The sequence below is a fragment of the Oncorhynchus tshawytscha genome, linkage group LG16 (genome assembly GCF_018296145.1).
Source record: "Oncorhynchus tshawytscha isolate Ot180627B linkage group LG16, Otsh_v2.0, whole genome shotgun sequence".
Lineage (NCBI taxonomy): Eukaryota > Metazoa > Chordata > Actinopteri > Salmoniformes > Salmonidae > Oncorhynchus > Oncorhynchus tshawytscha.
Window position 1 is genome coordinate 27,254,519 of NC_056444.1, and position 19,225 is coordinate 27,273,743.

At 43.9% G+C, this 19,225-nt stretch overlaps 1 protein-coding gene across 4 annotated transcripts in view; it reads left to right on the forward strand.

Annotated features, from left to right (window-relative positions):
• Positions 1-1,459: 1,459 nt before the first annotated feature.
• Positions 1,460-19,225, forward strand: part of LOC112253181 (disks large homolog 5) — a 102,690-nt gene continuing 84,924 nt past the window's right edge. For 2 of the 4 annotated variants that reach the window (XM_024425174.2, XM_024425175.2), the window contains exon 1: positions 1,461-2,252. In XM_024425174.2, the coding sequence (XP_024280942.1) occupies positions 1,952-2,252 (301 nt within the window). In that variant the 5' untranslated portion in view covers positions 1,461-1,951. Of the gene's footprint in view, positions 2,253-19,225 lie in introns of all 4 variants that reach the window. The other 2 variants (XM_024425178.2, XM_024425176.2) reach the window with 2 other exon arrangements.

The window sequence follows — 19,225 nt, forward strand, 5'->3', positions numbered from 1 at the left end:
TCAAATTTGATTGGTCACATACACATGGTTAGCAGATATTGTTGCGAGTGTAGCGAAATGCTTGTGCTTCTAGTTCTGACAGTGCAGCAATATCAACAAGTCATCTAACAATGCCACAACAATTACCTAATACACACAAATCTAAGTAAAGGAATGGAACAAGACTATGCACATATAAATATATGGATGAGCAATGACTAAGCGGCATAGGCAAGGTGCTATAGATGGTTTAAAATATAGTATATACATATGGGATGAGTAATGCTAGACATGTTAACATCATTATTAAAGTGGCAATATTAATAAAGTGACGAGTGATCCATTAGTGGCCAATGATTTCAAGTCTGTATGAAGGCAGCAGCCTCTCTGTGTTAGTGATGGCATTATTCATCTTCTTGGTTGCCGCCTCCCTTCAATTAATTTTGGCTGCACAGAGACTGAGAAATGTCTCAGTACAGTTGGCACACTGGTAAGAATGTTTCATTCAGTATCACATGTATACATATGTTGACAAAACATTAGAAACACCTTCCTAATATTGATTGCACCCCTTTTGCCCTCAGAACAGCCTCAATTTGTTGGTGCATGGACTCTACAAGGCGTCAAAAACATTCCACACGGATACTGGCCCATGTTGACTCCAATGCTTCCCACAGTTGTGTCAAGTTGGCTGGATGTCCTTTGGGTGGTGGACCATTCTTGATACGCACGTAAAACTGTTGAGCATGAAAAACCCAGCAGCGTTGCAATTCTTGACACACTCAAACCGGTGTGCCTGGCACCTACTACCATACCCAGTTCAAAGGCACTTAAATATTTGTCTTGCCCATTCACCCTCTGAATGGCACACATCCACAATCCATATGTCTCAAGACTTAAAAATATATATTTTTAACCTGTCTCCTCCCCTTCATCTACTCTGATTGAAGTGTATGTAACAGGTGACATCAATAAGGGATCATAGCTTTCACATGGATTCACCTTGTTCGTCTATGTCATGGAAAGAGCAGGTGTTCCTAATGTTTTGTGCGCTGTGTATATTGCTGTGTAATTAAACATGTTTTTTTCACAACAAAACCAGATGAATTAATATATTCAACGATTTTAATTAATCTAAACATATTAATTTATATTCATATAAACATAATAAAACATCTCTTCAGTTTCAATTTTAAGTTTTAATGTCACGTGCACAAGTACAGTGAAAATCTCCTCTTCATCTCACCAAAATTGATATATGTTGGATACCAAAAATGTTTTAATTGGCTACAACAATGTTTGCTGAGCTGGTTGTCATTACTGCCTCTTCTAGAATGTATTTATGCTACAACATTTTTATGCATTTTTTTGAATCCATTCTCATCTTTTCCGCCTAGGTTTTCAGAACGTACGCCCATTGAAAAATCAGGTGTGTCTTGGGGTAAGGCCCGCCCCGTTTTACTTTACATGGCATTGTATGGGAATTTGATTGACAGCAGGCAGCAGCAGCTGCTGAACAGCCCAGACATTGCGCAGGATACAGTATAGCTGGGGAACGGCGAGAGAGTTACGGTAGTTTTCCTAGCACTTGAGTTGGTTTAGTGCATGAAATAAATGACTCTTTGGAAAAAGCTCATGTGTTAGGGCAGGGTTTTTGTCGGAATAACGCAAAACTGGATGAAGTTGCCAAACGTAAGTAACCTGGGAAAATGTATGGCTGTTTAGTGCAGTCAACAGTAGGCAACAAATATGGCTTCGTGTGCCTTTTCCTATTTGTTCTAAAAAATTGCGGTCCCATGCCATTCTATGTCATGGCTGTTCTGCTGAATTCATACAAGTGACAATTAGGAAGTTAGTTCCTTGTTCGCTTATCGGGCAGGGGGGGTCATTTTGGAGAAATAAAGCCAAGGATACGTTAGCTAACCAGTCTGCTAACGTTAGCTAGTTAGCTACCGAACTAAAGCGAACGGCAATGGAGCCAAAGCACAAAGAGTTGTTAGACCAATGCCACCAAAACTTGCTGGACTCAATAACTGACGCAGACCGGCTGATAGAGTTGCTGATACTCTCCGGTACTCTAAGCCAGCTCGACCGCTTCGAACTGGACCAAAACTGCTCTTCCAGCGCGGAGAAAGTGGACCAGCTTTTGAAGATGCTTGTGAACAAGGAAAGCGACCATTTCCTCGAACTGTGTGTGGCCTTGGAGAAGACGTACCCTGAGCTGTATTCTGCAGTCTTTACTAACGGCGGTGGACCCGTTGACCATTCGTCTGGTAAGATACCATGCACGCATGCAACACTTTTGCACATCAAAACGTATGAAGCATTCTTGCTACATTCCTCCACACAACATTAGAGATATTGAAGTGCTACCTATACCCAAGTCTCATAGTGCACTTACCGGGTGGTCTGCTGTGCAATACTTCTAAAAGCTATTCTACATAAGATAAAACTGTTTCCTTCCAACCCTAGCCACACGATCCTATGGATCATTGACTAGCTATGTCATTCTCATGTTGACATTAGGGGTGTTGATGTGCAGCATTCAAAGCCATATTCAAAGCCATAATACCAGAACTCCAGGTCCTTGTGTGGCCCTTGTGGTTTCTTTCAGGATGGAACTTTTTTGAAGGTGAAATATTGCTTTGGAATGTAAAATGTGATGCTGAAAAGAAAGGAACTTTGTTAACATTTTAGGTTGTTACCAAAGTTTGGTTCTGTTTCATCATCACATTGTTCATTCCACAGCAACATTTTACCTTCAAATAAGCAAATGATCACCAGCAGAGACATAAAGGCCACAGGCTCTATAACCAAACTCTTATCACTATTTATTATAGTCCATGTGGACTCTGCTACTGTTTGGCTAGGCAGTAGATGCTAAATGAACACACTTGCCATTCCTCCTTTTGAATGAGGAGCATGAAATATGTATTCCAGAATAACACTTCAGGGACCACCCATATATAGGTAACAACATATCTTCATTACAGTTGCAATGCACATATCATAGCAGCCTTCAAAGTGGGCATATTCTACAATGTATAGGATACAGATGGGGCAGTTCCACTGTATGTAGATATGCTTTTTTTGCCCATCAAACTATACTGAACAAAGAGGGCAACATGCAACAAATTCATTGATTTTACTGAGTTACAGCTCATATGAGGAAGTAAATTAATTTTGCCCGAATCTATGGATTTCACATGACTGGGAATACAGATATGCATCTGTAGGTCACATATACCTTTAAAAAAAGTATAGGCATGGATCAGAACCAGTATCATTATCTGGTGTGACCATTGTTTTTCCTCATGCAGTGTGACACATCTTCTTCACATAGTTGATCAGGCTGTTGATTGTGACCTGTGGAATGTTGTCCCACTGCTCTGTTATGAGGATTCGGGCCTAATGAATTTACTTCTTCATGGATTTTGGCCGGAACTGGAACATGTCATACACTTCAATCCAGAGCATCCCAAACATGCTCAATGGGTGACATGTCTGGTGACAATGCAGGCCATGGAAGAACTGGGACATTTTGGGGCAGTGCATTATCATGCTGAAACATGAGGTGATGGAAGTAGATGAATGCACGACAATGGGTCTGAGTTCCTCATCACGGTATCTCTGTGCATTCAAATTGCCCTGGGTAAAATGCGTTTGTGTTCGTTGTCTAGCTTATGCCTGCCCATACCATAACCCCATCGCCAACATGGGGAACTCTGTTCACAACGTTGACATCAGCTAACCGCTTGCACACACAACGCCATAGATGTGGTCTGCGGTTGTGAGGTCTGTGGGACATCCTGCCAAATTCTCAAAATGTATGTTGGGTCGTGGCTTATGGTAAAGCAATGAACATACAATGTTCTTGCAACAGCTCTGGTGGAAATTCCTGCAGTCAGCATGCCAATTGCACGCTCCCTCAACTTGAGAAATCTGTGGCATTCTGTTGTGACAACTGTAAAATTTAGTGGCCTTTTATTGTCCACAGCACAAGGTTAACCTGTGTATGACCATGCTGTTTAATCAGCTTCTTGATATGTCACACCTGTCAGGATAATCTTGGCAAAGGAGAATGCTCACTAACAGGGATGTAAACACATTTGTGAACAAAATAGAGAAATAAGCTTTTTGTGAGTATTGGAACCTTTCTGGGGTCTTTTCAGCTCATGAAACATAGGACCAACAGTTTCCATGTTGCATTTATATTTTTGTTCAGCGTAGGGGCGGCAGGGTAGCCTAGTGGTTAGAACATTGGACTAATAACCGAAAGGTTGCAAGTTCAAATCCCCGAGCTGACAAGGTACAAAATCTGTCGTTCTGCCCCTGAACAGGCAGTTAACCCACTGTTCCTAGGCCGTCATTGAAAATAAGAATTTGTTCTTAACTGACTTGCCTGGTTAAATAAAAATTCAAGTGTCCTTTTACTTTAGGTTTATTAGGGGAAATGAAATGCAGTAGCCTATTCTGTGTGGGGCAAAATGTGCACGTAATTTCCCAAGTTGTCATCAATATATTAAAATAATGTCATTTGCATTTATGTTTAAATAAAGGGCTTCCTGGCTTTTATATTATACGCTCACAGCCTAACTTGTTTCCATGGATATGCTCTCGGGGCTGACGTGCCCTTTCATATGGACACTAGCATGATGTGCATGCCTATAGCCTATAACTATGCTTATAAATCCATAACATGGTGTCAGTCATATTCTCTATTTTCCATTGTACAGTAGATTGCATATAGCCAGTACTATACACCCAGTTATTGTCCTACTAGACCAGTGGTCCCCAGTTACATTCAGCCGTGGTCTGTTTTTTAAAATATATTGGTGAACCCTGTACTAGACCATTTTTAAAATGTTGAATCTGAATGACAGTCATTCATTCAGCCTGTATGCACTTTCTCTAATGGAGGCTGAAACCAACCGTTCCCAGACAGTTTGAAGGTGGACTACAGTTGACTCTTGATAAATGCACATCGTATATTTGCACACCACACTCCGAGGGCCCTCAGTGTGTTGTCAGGAAAATAACCTCACACTCAACATCAACAAAACAAAGGAGATGATTGTGGACTTCAGGAAACAGCAGAGGGAGCACCCCCCTATCCACATCGATGGAACAGTAGTGGAGAGGGTAGCAAGTTTTAAGTTCCTCGGCGTACACATCACGGAAAAACTGAAATGGTCCATCCACACAGACAGCGTCGTGAAGAAGGCGCAGCAGCGCCTCTTCAACCTCAGGAGGCTGAAGAAATTTGGCTTGTCACCAAAAGCACTCAAACTTCTACAGATGCACAATCGAGAGCATCCTCTCGGGCTGTATCACCGCCTGGTACGGCAACTGCTCCGCCCACAACCGTAAGGCTCTCCAGAGGGTAGTGAGGTCTGCACAACGCATCACCGGGGGCAAACTACCTGCCCTCCAGGACACCTACACCACCCGATGTCACAGGAAGGCCATGAAGATCATCAAGGACAACAACCACCCGAGCCACTGCCTGTTCACCCCGCTATCATCCAGAAGGCGAGGTCACTACAGGTGCATCAAAGCAGGGACCGAGAGACAGAAGCTGTTTTTCAATCTCAAGGCCATCAGACTGTTAACTGTTACAGACTGTTACATACCCTACATTACTCATCTCATATGTATATACTGTACTCTATATCATCTACTGCATCTTGCCATCTTTATGTAATACATGTATCACTAGCCACTTTAAACTATGCCACTTTATGTTTATATACCCTACATTACTCAGCTCATATGTATACACGGTACTCTATACCATCTACTGCATCTTGCCTATGCCGCTCTGTACCATCACTCATTCCTATATCTTTATGTACATATTCTTTATCCCCTTATACTTGTGTCTATAAGGTAGTAGTTGTGGAATTGTTAGGTTAGATTACTCATTGGTTATTACTGCATTGTCGGAACTAGAAGCACAAGCATTTCGCTACACTCGCATTAACATCTGCTAACCATGTGTATGTGACAAATAAAATGTAATTTGATTTGGGATGTGAGTCTTTCCCTTTCTAGAGGATACGTATCTCGATACACTACCGTTCAAACATTTGGGGACACTTAGAAATGTCCTTGATATTGAAAGAAAAGCAAAAAAATAGTCCATTAAAATAACATCAAATTGATCAGAAATACAGTGTAGACATTGTTAATGTTGTAAATGACTATTGTAGCTGGAAACGGCAGATTTTTTATGGAATATCTACATAGGCGTACATAGGCCCATTATCAGCAACCATCACTCCTGTGTTCCAATGGCACGTTGTGTTAGCTAATCCAAGTTTATAATTTTGAAAGGCTAATTGATCATTAGAAACCCCTTTTGCAATTATGTTTGCACAGCTGAAAACTGTTGTCCTGATTTAAAGAAGCAATAAAATTGGCCTTCTTTAGACTAGCTGAGTATCTGGAGCATCAACATTTGTAGGTTCGATTACAAGCTCAAAATGGCCAGAAACAAAGAACTTTCTTCTGAAACTCGTCAGTCTATTCTTGTTCTGAGAAATGAAGGCTATTCCACGTGAGGAAATTGCCAAGAAACTGAAGATCTTGTACAGCGCTGTGTACTAGTCCCTTCACAGAACAGCGCAAACGGGCCCTAACCAGAATAGAAAGAGGAGTGGAAGGACCCGGTGCACAACTTAGCAAGAGGGCAAGTACATTAGTGTCTAGTTTGAGAAACAGATGCCTCACAAGTCCTCAACTGGCAGCTTCATTAAATAATACCCGCAAAACACCAGTCTCAACGTCAACAGTGAAGAGGGGACTCCGGGATGCTGGCCTTCTAGGCAGAGTTGCAAAGAAAAAGCCATATCGCAGACTGGCCAATAAAAAGGATTAAGATGGGCAAAAGAACAGACACTGGACAGAGGAACTCTGCCTAGAAGGCCAGCAACCTGGAGTCGCCTCTTCACTGTTGATGTTGAGACTGGTGTTTTGCGGGTACTGTTAATGTGCAAGATCAGGAACAGGCCGCCTACCTTGCATTGGTCAGCGCTCAAACATGGGCATAGTGACGTTACCCTGTGTATCTGAAAAGGTCCATATACAGTTGAAGTCGGAAGTTTACATACACCTTAGCCAAATACATTGAAACTCAGTTTTTCACAATTCCTGACATTTAATCCTAGTAAAAATTCCATGTCTTAGGTCAGTTAGGATCACCACTTTATTTTAAGAATGTGAAATGTCAGAATAATAGTAGAAAGAATGATTTCTTTCATCACATTCCCAGTGGGTCAGAAGTTTACATACACTCAATTAGTATTTGGTAGCATTGCCTTTAAATTGTTTAACTTGGGTCAAATGTTTTGGGTAGCCTTCCACTAGCTTCCCACAATAAGTTGGGTGAATTTTGTCCCATTCCCCCTAACAGAGCTGGTGTAACTGAGTCAGGTTTGTAGGCCTCCTTGCTCGCACACGCTTTTTCAGTTCTGCCCACATATTTTCTATTGGATTGAGGTCAGGGCTTTGTGATGGCCACTCCAATACCTTGACTTTGTTGTCCTTAAGCCATTTTGCCACAACTTTGGATTTTGATTTTCCCATGATGTCAAGCGAAGAGGCACTGAGTTTGAAGGTAGGCCTTGATATACATCCACAGGTACACCTCCAATTGACACAAATGATGTCAATTAGCCCATCAGAAGCTTCTAAAGCCATGATATCATTTTCTGGAATTTTCCAAGCTGTTTCAAAGCACAGTCAACTTAGTGTATGTAAACTTCTGACCCACTGGATTTGTGATAGTGAAATAATCTGTCTGTAAATAATTGTTGGAAAAATTACTTGTCATGTACTAAGTAGATGTCCTAACTGACTTGCCAAAACTATAGTTTGTTAACAAGAAATTTGTGGAGTTGTTGAAAAACAAGTTTTAATGACTCCAACCTAAGTGTATGTAAACTTCCGACTTCAACTGTAGGTTTACTGATTGTTTTGACTACCAAAACTATTGCTGATGGTAAACCTGAACCATCGAACTAGTGCCACTTTGCCAAGGCTACCAATATTCCCTAGGGTTGTTAGGCATGCAAAATCTCTTGTAGATCAATGACTTACAACACAGTTCCATGCTTAGTTTGACACTGAAGGAGAGGTATTTTCGGAAGAACTGGTGATTCTTAATGTTTGAATCGGTTTTCCAGACCTATGCATGCTCCATTTGGATCGGTTTAGGGTCCGCAGACCAATGCTGTTGTATCATTAAACATTTGAATCGGGGACCAATGTGTCTGTGAATTGTTACATTCCTAATATGCATGCATACACTTTAGTGCATACTCCCTTTTTAGTGTATTGCAGTTCACCGGTATCAAAATGCGCTTTTGAATGGTTGGTGATGCCATGCTTCATTTAGTCAGTGGCTGTGTGGAGAGAGGGGGCGAGGCGGAGAGGGATGTTTACTTATGGGCCCTTCCCAACAATGCAGAGGGGTGGGGGGAAATAATTATAACACAAGGAATGAGTAACTATAACTCATCACACAGGTGTGTTTCACTCACTGAACCATCTCTGTTAAACTTGCGACATTGGCAATTTGCACATTGCCACCTTTGTTTAATGCTGTAGACGAGCAGTAGCTGGACTGTACGTATGGAACTTCGACTGTGTCACACAAGGCACCCTCTTCCCTTATGTAGTGCACTACTTTTGGCCAAATCCCTATGGGCCCTAGTCAGAAGTAGTGCACTAATATGGGCCCTAGTCAGAAGTGGTGCACTACATAGAGGATATGGTTGCATGTTGTACGCAGTCCGAGTGGGTCCATGGTGGTTATTGACCAGAGGACTAGCTCTACTCTACTCTACCTGCCTGTTGTAAGGTGTCTCTGTGAGCCGTGTATTATCATGCCTCCACTGCCCTCTGTATTAACTCCTGCTCCCTCCCGGCTGCTGCTGCCTCAGCACACACACACACACACACACACACACACACACACACACACACACACACACAGGGAGAGCTGTAGTTGAGAGGTATTTTTGAATTATTTTCATTAAGTGCAGCGATTTAGGCTGACGCGATTCCTGCGTTTAACCAGGCTGGCTGGTGAGAGAACGGAGAAGAGTCTCCTAGTTGCTTCAGGCAGAGAAAGAAAGGGAGCGTAGAGAGGAGACTTAGCTCCTGTGTGATAGCAACCTGCTCTCAAGCCATCCTCTCATATTCTCATTTCCTCACTGGCAGACTCTCTCCTCCTTTCACTGAGACACACACACACACAGTGCATGCATCATACACTGTACAAACACACACAAGACACACCCCTTTGACTTCAAGGCACACACACACACTTGCAACACGTAGACCGTGAAGGCAGTGGAGGAAGAGCAGCGCTTTGGTTCTCCCTTCTCCAACCCTTCCAATATGGCTGCTGTGGGAAACCGAGAGAAATGTACCTTCATTTAATGCACCATTACACTAATGGGTTCTCAGATTATGAAAAGCTTTAATAAAGGTTCAAATCCAGGCATGTCACATTGTGCAAAATGCAGGGCCCTAATGCCACATTTAGTTTATTATGTGAATTCTTTCAATGGGGGTTTTAAATAAATCTGTCAACTGCCAATATGACAATTGTATTTTGTCAATTAGAGAATATATAGCCTAAGTAGACCACCGGTATCTTTGCCTTGTATAATAAACTATGCTTTTGTATTTCAAGCTGATTTCATTCGCACACATTTGGTGCAATAGGGCTAATCAAAACCAATTTCATGCCTTCTAGTCCCCTGCAGTGCTTTGTGGAGAGACTTCTCCCAGTCCCCTGCAGTGCTTAGTGGAGAGACTTCTCCCAGTCCCCTGCAGTGCTTTGTGGAGAGACTTCTCCCAGTCCCCTGCAGTGCTTTGTGGAGAGACTTCTCCCAGTCCCCTGCAGTGCTTTGGTGTTTCACCTATAGAGTAGTTCTACCTGTATAGGCCTTTCTCTCCTGACTGACTGACTGAGACATTGATTTAAACAGACACAAAGAGGAATGAGTTATGCACTGCTCCCTGACAGGAGCTCTCTCTGTGTATTGAAGATGGACCATTGCCTCTGGGCGACTGGGCTACACCTCAACTCGGCTCAGGTGTGTGCAGTGTACTCTGAAAACACCTCTGTTTTTACGCTCTACTGATTTGTGGTGAGCTGAGAGGCAGTCGTTAAGAGAAGGCCTCTCTTTCTGTCTTCTTTTTTCTCTAAGTCCTCTAGCTATCTCACCCACCCTCCCCGTTTCTCTCTTTCTATGCCTTTATCTCTTTTTTTTAGTCTCTTCCTCAGACTTTGCATCTGTTTTGAAGTGTAGCAGGCCCAAAGTTCCCAATCAGCAGCTTGCTGTTCTGTGTGTGTGTGTACGGACTAGGACAGGACCAGTGGGTCTGTCTGCCTGTCGACCAGTGTCCCACTCCCAGAAGCACATAAACCATGGGGACACAATGAGTTATGTCCTGACACTTTGTCACTGCTACTCACTACTCCCAACCCAGTGCTCTTATCTCTCTCCTGGGATCTGACTACTGTAGCGCCAAGCTACAATCGCTCTCTTTCTCCCTCTTTCTCTCCCAGCATGTCTCTAGATTAGGCCATCAATCCATCTGTCGTACACCCAGCCTGTCTGCTGGATATGATGTAATTTCATAGGCCTTATGTTATACTACATGTCACAGGGCATTTTATTATTGTCTATTGTACTGCCGTGGTGTATCCACTCCAGCATAACGGGTTACAACTAGGGGTGTGAAGTTGGGGTCCGTAACGTTAAGAAAAACCCATAAACAATTTTCCCCCCACATACATGATTTAAATCACAGTGAAGTTATCACAGTTAGTGAAGTACCGATATGACATTTTTGGCCGATTCCGATATTTTCCTTGCCAAAAAAAAACGATACTGATAACCCATATTTAACATTTTAGTTGCCTTTTAAGCATTCTAGTACAGTTTAATAGTTAACACACACACATGGACACAGCGTTCTAAGTCACTGCATCTCAGTGCAAGAGGCGTCACTACAGTCCCTGGTTCGAATCCAGGCTGTATTACATCCGGCCGTGAATAGGGCGACGCCCAGAGTTGTCCAGGTTTGGCCGGTGTAGGCCGTCATTGTAAATAAGAATTTGTTCTTAACTGACTTGCCAAGTTAAATAAAGGTTACACACACACACACCACAGTGACTAAAAAGTTATTTTGTTGGAATTTACGTATGTCCCCATTCACAGTAAAACATAATCAAAACCAATTTCTTTCACTTACTTCCTGTTCTGTTTCATTGTTCATTTTCAGTCGTTTCATTCTCAACCAGGGTTTCTTATACTATGGAACGCCTTTTGGGTCTTTGCGTGTCAAATAAGCTTGTTGACCAATCTGGACCTGAATATAACGCGCAGTCACATAATAATTCAACACGTTTATACATTTTTTACGTAGTTATTACACATTGATTACACTCACTCGTATTTCATATGTCACAACGATTCATCAACGTATGCTATGATGCTGGTAAATTTGTCAGTGCTGGTCATAAATAAAAGCTAGCTAGCTCATGGATGCAAACAATGTTCTTCACCATAAACACAGCAAAAATACATCTGTTTCAGTAGCTATAGTTTGCTAGTTAACTCGATAGCAGGTGTCATAATCTAAAATAACCCTAATATATTAGACGGTTCTTATTTGATTAATGGTGGTTGGCCCCATCTATGTGAAGCTAGCCACAATAAAGATTAGCCACAACAGTGGACTTTGACAGTGATGCAAATGAATACAAATAGTAGAATTATGCCATAATTGAATAGATCATGCTAAATGAGGTTGGAATGTTATATCAAATCAACAATAGACAATTTGTTAATTTGACAAAAACCTGAACTCACACTGGATGTATTATACTTTACAATTGCGTTGGGGGCATAGTTATTTCACTGAACAGCCTTCCCTATGGATTGTGGATCAATGACATCGGGTATCAGTCTATTCGGTGACACCCATAGAACATTGTCGTAGCTCTTATTTGGGGACTCTGAAACAACTGTGAATTGAGACACATTTATTGTCAACCTATGTGTATTGAACACTATTCCTGAGGAAAAACAATACTGTGTGGATATTTTGAAGTCTGATAACTCTGAGGAGGACTTTGGGGAAATTTTGTATTGAGTAGACTGATACCCCATTTCATTGATCCCAAATCCTTAGGTAAAGCTGTACGGGGCAATATGAATGTCAATGCACACAAAACGCTGACTGGGGAGGTGATTTCACACAGTCACAGTCCCGCGATAAGAGCTAAAATGCAAATATTTGCATAAACTCTTCACAGTTGTGTTCTGTGGGTGTCACCGAGTAGCCTGATACCCCATTTCATTGCTTCACATTCCAACCTTGTTTAATATCATCTAGTCTAAATATGGCATGACAACACCAATTTGTAACCATCTGCATCACTTTCAAAGAGGTACTTTTTTATTTTGAAGGCAAACTGAAAATTCCACTACTGTGCCAAATCCTTATTGTGGCTAGCTTCACAACATAACCCTGTCCGGTCGAGCCTCACTACTGTAGACAGAATAAGTTAGCTGGCTGCTTATAACGTTAGCTTTTGGCAACAGGGTTAAGTAGCTGGCTAGCTATTTATTTTCATGAAATGATCAACTTTAATAAACGAACAACAAGTGGCTACTCAGCTAATATTTACTCACAAGGATTCCTAAATCATTGCTGAGAATAATGAAAATGACTGCAGGTTCTACTGGTCATTGTTTTCAGACTGGTTGTATTGGTGCTAGCTACTGGTCCAGCAAGCTAGCTACCGGTCGATGTTGCGGTCGAGCAAATAATGCTTTATTACCAACGCAGTATTGTAAACACATAATTCGTGGTCGGTGTTTGCAGACTTTTTGTACAGCTTTGACAGTGCTACTGATAGTAGTGGTGGTGCTTGGCTTGCACGTGCAAATTTCATCTTTGAGTTGTCTCGCTGAAATGTTCTTATTTTTTTAAATGACTGCTGGACTTGTTGACTGCTCGATCCACACAGCAGACATTGTGGACTAGGTTAGGAATGCTGTGTTGCACGTATAGCGCAATATTTTACATAGCGTCATTACGTCATGTACCTACATTTTATATAGGTATGCACGTCAGCTTTGACATCAGTTATGCACATCGGCGTTCAACTAGACATCGGGCCGATAATGATCTTGGCATTTTTAGCGAATATCGGCCAATTCTGATATCGCGCATCCCTAATCACAATACATTATTTTCTGTGTTATAGCCTAACTAGACTATATGGCTATAAAGTCCTAGGGAAAGCTCTGCAATTTAAATAAAGCCAGAGAGGAACAGGCAAACTTTAAGCTACTTTGGTAAATTTGTGAGGCATGCTAGACCATTAAAACATGGTGAAATGCAGATTACCAAGACGTATGTGCACGGTTCTGCCTGCCCCTCCATTCTCGCCCTGGCCTGCCCCTCCTCTCTCGCTCTGGCCTGCCCCTCCTCTCTCGCTCTGGCCCTGGCCTGCCCCTCCTATCTCTCGCTCTCTCTCGCTCTTGTCCTGCCCCGCTCTCTCCCTCGCTCTGCCCCTCCCTCGCCCTGGCCTGCCCCTCTCTCGCCCTGGCCTGCCCCTCTCTCGCTCTCTGGCCCTGCCCCTCTCTCGCTCTCTCTCGCTATCGCTTTGTCCTGCCCCTCTCTCTTCCTCGCCCTGGCCTGCCCCTCTCTCGCTCTCTCTCGCTATCGCTTTGTCCTGCCCCTCTCTCTTCCTCCTGCCCTGGCCTGCCCCTCTCTCGCCCTCCTGCCCCTCTCTCGCTCTCTCTCGCTATCGCTTTGTCCTGCCCCTCTCTCCCTCGCCCTGGCCTGCCCCTCTCTCGCTCTCTCGCTATCGCTTTGTCCTGCCCCTCTCTCGCTCTCTCTCGCTATCGCTTTGTCCTGCCCCTCTCTCTCCCTCGCCCTGGCCTGCCCCTCTCTCGCTCTCTCTCGCTATCGCTTTGTCCTGCCCCCTGCTCTCTCCCTCGCCCTGGCCTGCCCCTCTCTCGCTCTCTCTCTCGCTATCGCTTTGTCCTGCCCCTCTCTCTTCCTCGCCCTGGCCTGCCCCTCTCTCGCTCTCTCTCTCTCGCTATCGCTTTGTCCTGCCCCTCTCTCTCCCTCGCCCTGGCCTGCCCCTCTCTTGCTCTCTCGCTATCGCTTTGTCCTGCCCCTCCTCTCGCTCTCTCTCGCTATCGCTTTGTCCTGCCCCTCTCTCTCCCTCGCCCTGGCCTGCCCCTCTCTCTCTCTCTCGCTATCTCTTTGTCCTGCCCCTCTCTCTTCCTCGCCCTGGCCTGCCCCTCTCTCGCTCTCTCGCTTTGTCCTGCTTTGTCCTGCCCCCTCTCTCTCTCTCTCGCTCTCTCTCGCTATCGCTTTGTCCTGCCCCCCTCTCTCTCCCTCGCCCTGGCCTGCCCCTCTCTCGCTCTCTCTCGCTATCGCTTTGTCCTGCCCCTCTCTCTTCCTCGCCCTGGCCTGCCCCTCTCTCCCTCTCTCGCCATCTCTTTGTCCTGCCCCTCTCTCTCCCTCGCCCTGGCCTGCCCCTCTCTCGCTATCGCTTTGTCCTGCCCCTCTCTCTTCCTCGCCCTGGCCTGCCCCTCTCTCCCTCTCTCGCCATCTCTTTGTCCTGCCCCTCTCTCTCCCTCGCCCTGGCCTGCCCCTCTCTCGCTATCTCTTTGTCCTGCCCCTCTCTCTCCCTCGCACTGGCCTGCCTGCTCTTTCTTTTTGCTAATGACGGGGCCAGTCTTTCGAGCACACAGGGTAGGCTACTCTTCGTTGCGGAGTGGGTGGGGGAGTTTTTGTCTCATAATATGAAATGACAGTAGGCTACCGATTTTATAGCCTATATCGATTCTCCTCTTCACATATAATGGTATGTGTCCCCTTGAAAGCGTCTTTGGCTACGGCATGTTTGTTTTTCTGTTTGGGTAGGTTCACTACACTTTTTAAACGCCGACACTAAACCTTCTCTGGAGACATGAACAGCATTTTACTTGTCTGTAAAGTAATGCCAATTCTGAAGCGGGATTAACTTCCATCACTAGGTAACCAGATCAGTCAGTCCTACTTTCTGCATGACACAAGTCATTTTCCCAACCATTGTTTACAGACAGATTATTTCACTTCCAGTGGGTCAGAAGTTTACATACACTAAGTTGACTGCCTTGAAACAGCTTGGAAAATTCCAGAAAATGTCATGGCTTTAGAAGCTTCTGATAGGTACACCTCCAATTGACTCAAATATCCTGAGGATGTATTTCAAGGCCTACCTTCAAACTCAGTGCCTCTTTGCTTGACATCATGGGAAAATCAAAAGAAATCAACCAAGACCTCAGAAAAAAGATTGTAGACCTCCAGAAGTCTGGCTCATCCTTGGGAGGAATTTACAAACGTATGAAGGTACCGCGTTCATCTGTACAAACAATAGTACGCAAGTATAAACACCATGGAAACACGCAGCCGTCATAACGCTCAGAAAGGAGATGCGTTCTGTCTTCTAGAGATGAACGTACTTTGGTGCGAAAAGTGCAAATCAATCCCAGAACAACAGCAAAGGACCTTGTGAAGATGCTGGAGGAAACCGGTACAAAAACATGTATATCCACAGTAAAACAAGTCCTATATCGACATAACCTGAAAGGCCGCTAAGCAAGGAAGAAGCCACTGCTCCAAAACCGCCATAAAAAAGCCAGACTACAGTTTGCAACTGCACATGGGGACAAAGATCGTACTTTTTGGAGAAATGTCCTCTGGTCTGATGGAACAAAGATGGAACTGTTTGGCCATAATGACCATTGTTAAGTTTGGAGGGAAAAGGGGGAGGCTTGCAAGTAGAAGAACACCATACAAACGGTGAATCGCGGCATCATGTTGTGGGGGTGCTTTGCTGCAGGAAGGACTGGTGCACTTCACAAAATAGATGGCATCATGAGGGAGAAAAATTATGTGGATATATTGAAGCAACATCTCAAGACATCAGTCGGGATCTTAAAGCTTGGTTGCAAATGGGTCTTCCAAATGGACAATGACCCTAAGCATACTTCCAAAGTTGTGGCAAAACAAACAATTTAAAGGCAATGCTACCAAATAGTAATTGAGTGTATGTAAACTTCTGACCCACTGGGAATGTGATGAAAGAAATAAAAGCTGAAATAAATCATTCTCTCTACTATTATTCTGACATTATACACTCTTAAAATAAAGTGGTGATCCTAACTGACCTAAGACAGGGAATTTTTACTAGGATTAAATGTCAGGAATTGTGAACAACTGAGTTTAAATGTATTTGGCTAAGGTGTATGTAAACTTCTGACTTCCACTGTACATACCCAGCGTCCGACAGAGCTGCAGGAGTTATGACCCATTTATGTTGGTTATGTTGTCTTAGTTTTGTCAAGGGGGGCTGAGGTTGTCGTGCTCTTGTTTAGTTCTGGAATTTAGGTCACTACAAACTGGAGAATTGGCTGGAGAATTCACACACCTGGAGAAATTAGTCCCTTGTCAAAAGCCAAAGGTGATGTAATCAGCAGGACTGCGGCCCCAGAGGACCCGAGCAATGCACCTCCGCTATCGAGATTTATGAGCTGCTAACGTAGTTCTTTTTTAAAAAACTTTCTCACTTATGTTGACTTCTAGTATTCTTCTGGGTTAAAGCACCACTAGCTTGGCAGATAATAGGCTGTGTGTTCGCTGTAATGCAAGTAGGAGCATTACTGGACCAGCTAGACTGCTGCTGTTCACCATTTCTGCTAGAGGGACAGCGAGCAGCTCCTCTCATTGCGTCTCAATATTCAGACTCTTTACCCCAGCCTAGTACCAGATCTACACTTGATCATTTTTATGCTAAATGCTAGCGACCATATGAGTTGGCTGTATTCCAAGATGGCATAGCAGTTCAGACGGCTTTTGTCCTCGTCTGGTCGTGTCCCATATATATATATAACTTTTTTCGCATACCTTTTATATATATATATATATATTTCTCCATAAACTCATCGTCAAAACACTCTCCTGCAACCCGCCTCGCCAATTTATAAAAAAAGTATTATTTACCTCAAATCTGTAATCCTCCATAGAAGCTAATCCAGAAGCTAGCCAGAAGATAGCCAGAAGCTAATCAGAAGCTAGTTGGCTTCTTTACTGGCTAATCGTTAGTATTCAGCTAACCACGGTTTGTGGTCATCAGCTAGCTATCCTTTAGCTCGAAAATCTATCTCCAGTTTTGTGCAGCTCGGAACTGAACATTTTCCTATTTTTCTCTCTATGTCCCTGAATTTCAACCGCTAACTCTGGACATTCATACCTGGATCTCGCAGCTAGCTAGCTGCTATCCATGTGACTATCGGCTTTCGTCGATTCCGGAGCAAACATCAATTATTCCGGAGCTAGCCAGATGAAGAGTTCCATCAATCACTCCTGGGCTGCGGTCACCTATCCGGACCAGTTTTGCTGCCGACGCGGAGCCCCACTGGGCCTTCACAACTGGACTGCCGACGTTGTCTACCCAAAGGAGTTATCCGGCTGGCTCCTCCGTCGCGACGTTACCTGAGCGCCCATCTGCGGTCCGCTAACCGTTAGCTGTCTTATCGGCTGCTATCTGAAAAGACCTATCGGACAATTTTTAAAATTATTTTTCTTTTTTTTCTCGGGCCTCTATAACTATATCTATTGTTATTTGTTGTTGTTGTGTGATTTGGATTCATCCCCTCTACCACACGGAACCCCACTGATCCTGCCGACGGAAACACACAAGGTGGCTGATAACATATCTCCATCCTATGCTAGCTTGCTACCGATGGCCCGGCTAGCTATCTAAATCGGCGTGACCCCAACCAACCTCTCTACTCACTGGACCCTTTTGATCACCCGACTAAGCATGCCTCTTCTTAATGTCAATATGCCTTGTCCATTGCTGTTCTGGTTAGTGTTTATTGGCTTATTTCACTGTAGAGCCTCTAGTCCTGCTCACTATACCTTATCCAACCTATTAGTTCCACCACCCACACATGCGATGACATCTCCTGGTTTCAATGATGTTTCTAGAGACAATATCTCTCTCTTCATCACTCAATACCTAGGTTTACCTCCACTGTATTCACATCCTACCATACCTTTTGTCTGTACATTATACCTTGAAGCTATTTTATCGTCCCCAGAAACCTCCTTTTACTCTCTGTTCTAGACGACCAATTCTTATTGCTTTTAGCCGTACCCTTATCCTACTCCTCCTCTGTTTCTCTGGCCCTGCAGTGCCTAGCTCCACTCCTATTCCCCAGGCGCTCTCTTTTGATGACTTCTGTAACCGTAATAGCCTTGGTTTCATGCATGTTAACATTAGAAGCCTCCTCCCTAAGTTTGTTCTATTCACTGCTTTAGCACACTCTGCCAACCCGGATGTTCTAGCTGTGTCTGAATCCTGGCTTAGGAAGACCACCAAAAATTCTGAAATTTTAATCCCAAACTACAACATTTTCAGACAAGATAGAACTGCCAAAGGGGGCGGTGTTGCAATCTACTGCAAAGATAGCCTGCAGAGTTCTGTCCTACTATCCAGGTCTGTACCCAAACAATTTGAACTTCTACTTTTAAAAATCCACCTCTCTAAAAACAAGTCTCTCACCGTTGCCGCCTGCTATAGACCACCCTCTGCCCCCAGCTGTGCTCTGGACACCATATGTGAACTGATTGCCCCCCCATCTATCTTCAGAGCTCGTGCTGCTAGGCGACCTAAACTGGAACATGCTTAACACCCCAGCCATCCTACAATCTAAGCTTGATTCCCTCAATCTCACACAAATTATCAATGACCCTACCAGGTACCTCCCCAAAGCCTTAAACACAGGCACCCTCATGGATATCATCCTAACCAACTTGCCCTCTAAATACACCTCTGCTGTCTTCAACCAAGATCTCAGCTATCATTGCCTCATTACCTGCATCCGTAATGGGTCAGCGGTCAAACGACCTCCACTCATCACTGTCAAACGCTCCCTGAAACACTTCAGCGAGCAGGCCTTTCTAATCAACCTGGCCAGGGTATCCTGGAAGGATATTGATCTCATCCCGTCAGTAGAGGATGCCTGGATATTTTTTTTAAATGCCTTCCTAACCATCTTAAATAAGCATGCACCTTTCAAGAAATTTAGAACCAGGAACAGATATAGCCCTTGGTTCTCCCCAGACCTGACTGCCCTTAACCAACACA